General features: G+C 52.2%; 1 protein-coding gene across 1 annotated transcript; it reads right to left on the minus strand.

Moving 5' to 3' along the window:
- Positions 1-1974: 1974 nt before the first annotated feature.
- Positions 1975-3189, minus strand: LOC138247109 (trophinin-like). The gene has a single exon (XM_069201854.1). It carries the CDS (start codon positions 3187-3189, stop codon positions 1975-1977), a length of 1215 nt encoding a protein of 404 aa, XP_069057955.1.
- Between the last annotated feature and the right edge of the window lie 999 nt (positions 3190-4188).

Consider the following 4188-nt stretch of genomic DNA (forward strand, 5'->3'; position numbering starts at 1 on the left):
CAGTGCATTCAACTCTGCACCCCTCCACAACACTGCATTCAACTCTGCACCCCTCCACGACACTGCATTCAACTCTGCACCACTCCATGCCACTGCATTCAACTCTGCACCACTCCACGCCACTGCAGTCTACGCTGCACCACTCCACGACACTGCATTCAACTCTGCACCCCTCCACGACACTGCATTCAACTCTGCACCACTCCACGCCACTGCATTCAACTCTGCACCCCTCCACGACACTGCATTCAACTCTGCACCACTCCATGCCACTGCATTCAACTCTGCACCCCTCCACGACACTGCATTCAACTCTGCACCACTCCACGCCACTGCATTCAACTCTGCACCCCTCCACGACACTGCATTCAACTCTGCACCACTCCATGCCACTGCATTAAACTCTGCACCACTCCACGACACTGCATTCAACTCTGCACCACTCCATGCCACTGCATTCAACTCTGCACCACTCCACGCCACTGCAGTTTACGCTGCACCACTCCATGCCACTGCATTCAACTGTGCACCCCTCCACAACACTGCATTCAACTCTGCACCCCTCCACGACACTGCATTCAACTCTGCACCACTCCATGCCACTGCATTCAACTCTGCACCCCTACAAGACACTGCATTCAACTCTGCACCACTCCATGCCACTGCAGTCTACGCTACACCACTCCATGCCACTGCACTCTGCACCCCTCCACGGCACTGCATTCAACTCTGCACCACTCCATGGCACTGCATTCAACTCTGCACCCCTCCACGACACTGCATTCAACTCTGCACCACTCCATGCCACTGCAGTCTATGCTACACCACTCCATGCCACTGCACTCTGCACCCCTCCACGACACTGCATTCAACTCTGCACCACTCCACGACACTGCATTCAACTCTGCACCACTCCACGCCACTGCAGTCTACGCTGCACCACTCCATGCCAGTGCATTCAACTCTGCACCCCTCCACGACACTGCATTCAACTCTGCACATCTCCACGACACTGCATTCAACTCTGCACCACTCCATGCCACTGCATTCAACTCTGCACCACTCCACGCCACTGCAGTCTACGCTGCACCACTCCACGACACTGCATTCAACTCTGCACCCCTCCACGACACGGCATTCAACTCTGCACCACTCCACGCCACTGCATTCAACTCTGCACCCCTCCACGACACTGCATTCAACTCTGCACCACTCCATGCCACTGCATTCAACTCTGCACCCCTCCACGACACTGCATTCAACTCTGCACCACTCCACGCCACTGCATTCAACTCTGCACCCCTCCACGACACTGCATTCAACTCTGCACCACTCCACGCCACTGCATTCAACTCTGCACCCCTCCACGACACTGCATTCAACTCTGCACCCCTCCACGACACTGCATTCAACTCTGCACCACTCCACGCCACTGCATTCAACTCTGCACCCCTCCACGACACTGCATTCAAGTCTGCACCCCTCCATGCCACTGCATTCAACTCTGCACCACTCCACGACACTGCATTCAACTCTGCACCACTCCACGACACTGCAGTCTACGCTACACCACTCCATGCCACTGCACTCTGCACCCCTCCATGACACTGCATTCAACTCTGCACCACTCCACGCCACTGCAGTCTACGCTACACCACTCCATGCCACTGCACTCTGCACCCCTCCACGACACTGCATTCAACTCTGCACCACTCCACGACACTGCAGTCTACGCTACACCACTCCATGCCACTGCACTCTGCACCACTGCAGTGTAGTCCACTCTCCACCGCTCTTCACTGATCTACTCTGTGCCAATCTACCCTAGAGCACTCCACACCACTGCACCCTTTGACAATGCACTGTACACTACTCCAGCCTACACCAGTCTACTCCAATCTGTTCCGCACAGCTCCACTCTGCTCCACTGTGCAATCCTGCACTCTACCCCACTGCACTCTATGCCAATTCATTTTACTCTGTAGCACTCAACTCAATGCATAGCAGGAGGAAGCAGAGACAGACGTCTGTCCATAGCAGGAGGAAGCAGACAGCAGTCTTTTTATTCCAGGAGGAAGCAGAGACAGCGGACTGTCCATAGCAGGAGGAAGTAGAGACAGAGGTATGTCCATAGCAGGAGGAAGCAGAGACAGCGGTCTGTCCATAGCAGGAGGAAGCAGAGACAGAGATCTGTCCATAGCAGGAGGAAGCAGAGACAGCGGACTGTCCATAGCAGGAGGAAGTGGAGACAGGAGTCTGTCCATAGCAGGAGGAAGCGGAGACAGCAGTCTGTCCATAGCAGGAGGAAGCAAACACATTGGCCTGTCCATAAAAGACAGAAACAGAGGTCTGTCCACAGAAGATGAAAGCAGAGGCAGCGGTCTGTCCATAGCAGGAGGAAGCAGAGGCAGCGGTCTGTCCATAGCAGGAGGAAGCAGAGGCAGCGGTCTGTCCATAGCACACAGAAGCAGAGACAGCAGTCTGTTCATAGCAGGAGGAAGCGGAGACAGCAGTCTGTCCATAGCAGGAGGAAGCAAACACATTGGCCTGTCCATAAAAGACAGAAACAGAGGTCTGTCCACAGAAGATGAAAGCAGAGGCAGCGGTCTGTCCATAGCAGGAGGAAGCAGAGACAGTGGTCTGTCCACAGCAGGAGGAAGCAGAGACAGCAGTCTGTCCATAGCAGGAGGAAGCAGAGGCAAATGTCTGTCCATAGCAGGAGGAAGCAAACACATTGGCCTGTCCATAAAAGACAGAAACAGAGGTCTGTCCACAGAAGATGAAAGCAGAGGCAGCGGTCTGTCCATAGCAGGAGGAAGCAGAGACAGTGGTCTGTCCACAGCAGGAGGAAGCAGAGACAGCAGTCTGTCCATAGCAGGAGGAAGCAGAGGCAAATGTCTGTCCACAGCAGGAGGAAGCAGAGACAGCAGTCTGTCCATAGCAGGAGGAAGCAGAGGCAAATGTCTGTCCATAGCAGGAGGAAGCAGAGACAGCAGTCTGTCCATAGTAGGAGGACGCAGAGACAGCGGTCTGTCCACAGCACACAGAAGCAGAGACAGCAGTCTGTCCATAGCAGGAGGAAGCAGAGGCAAATGTCTGTCCATAGCAGGAGGAAGCAGAGACAGCAGTCTGTTCACAGTAGGAGGACGCAGAGACAGTGGTCTGTCCACAGCAGTGTTGTATAGCCATTTTACTAATGTTTCTAGCCACATTATTTTAGCACGTAGGCCTGCCACTTGTGCCCTTTAGACCAGTTACATTTTATTCTGCTGCATTTTTATTATTTCAGAATTAGCCACATTGCTGGTGCTGTTTTATTTTATTACATAGTTGTTCTTTCGCCTGGGAAAGCATTGCGTTCCTCAAAGACATTCCTTTCACCTTGTGCTTTCCTCAAGGCTGCAGCGAGATCGGGTTGTCAGCAAGTGGTACGCTGCGTCGCCAACATTCATAGAAACACATCCTTACATGGGGCTATTTTCTCAGACGATCATCTGTTTTACTAAAAAAATCTTCTCTGTCCCCTGCATGTTAGAGGGAGATTCCAGCCAGATGACCACGACCGCACGCTACAGCTGCTTGCTGAGACTACTGTTTCCTCGGCCTATATGGGGACGGTCTCTCTAGACCACAGGCTTCCTTGCTCAGGTGTGGGGGATGATGTCTTCCCGGGGGGAACCTGAAAGGCTAATTAGGGCTTATCATGCTGTGCTCTAACATAGCTTGGGTAAGAACCACATATATTATGCATAGTGACAATATGGTGGGACTTTTCCTCTGTTTCACTTTTCTTCTTACCATTTTGCTTTTAGCATATTTTATCATTCTAATTATTGCAATTCATGCCATTTTATCTCAGATGCAGCTGCTTCAATAAATCCTATTGAACCGTTTTCTGTCTCTGTTTGTCTTTGCATGTGTGGGACTAATGTAACTGAGAGGAATGGATGAGATCTGATCCATCATGATTTCGCTGAGAAGTCATCATGTCATGCGCCCGGTTGCCACAGATCATCCCTGCTCTTGGGTGGAGGTGAGGTGCTGCTAGTTGGCCAGAAATGGATTAGTCACATGGTGTGGGATTGGACTCAGTTCCCCACAATCCAAGTGATAATGCTGCCTGAATCCAGCAGCCTCATTAGGATAATGAGAGCCTACGTGACATGGCACCACCAATGTTTCTCTGTC

This window comes from Pleurodeles waltl, chromosome 7 (genome assembly GCF_031143425.1).
Source record: "Pleurodeles waltl isolate 20211129_DDA chromosome 7, aPleWal1.hap1.20221129, whole genome shotgun sequence".
Lineage (NCBI taxonomy): Eukaryota > Metazoa > Chordata > Amphibia > Caudata > Salamandridae > Pleurodeles > Pleurodeles waltl.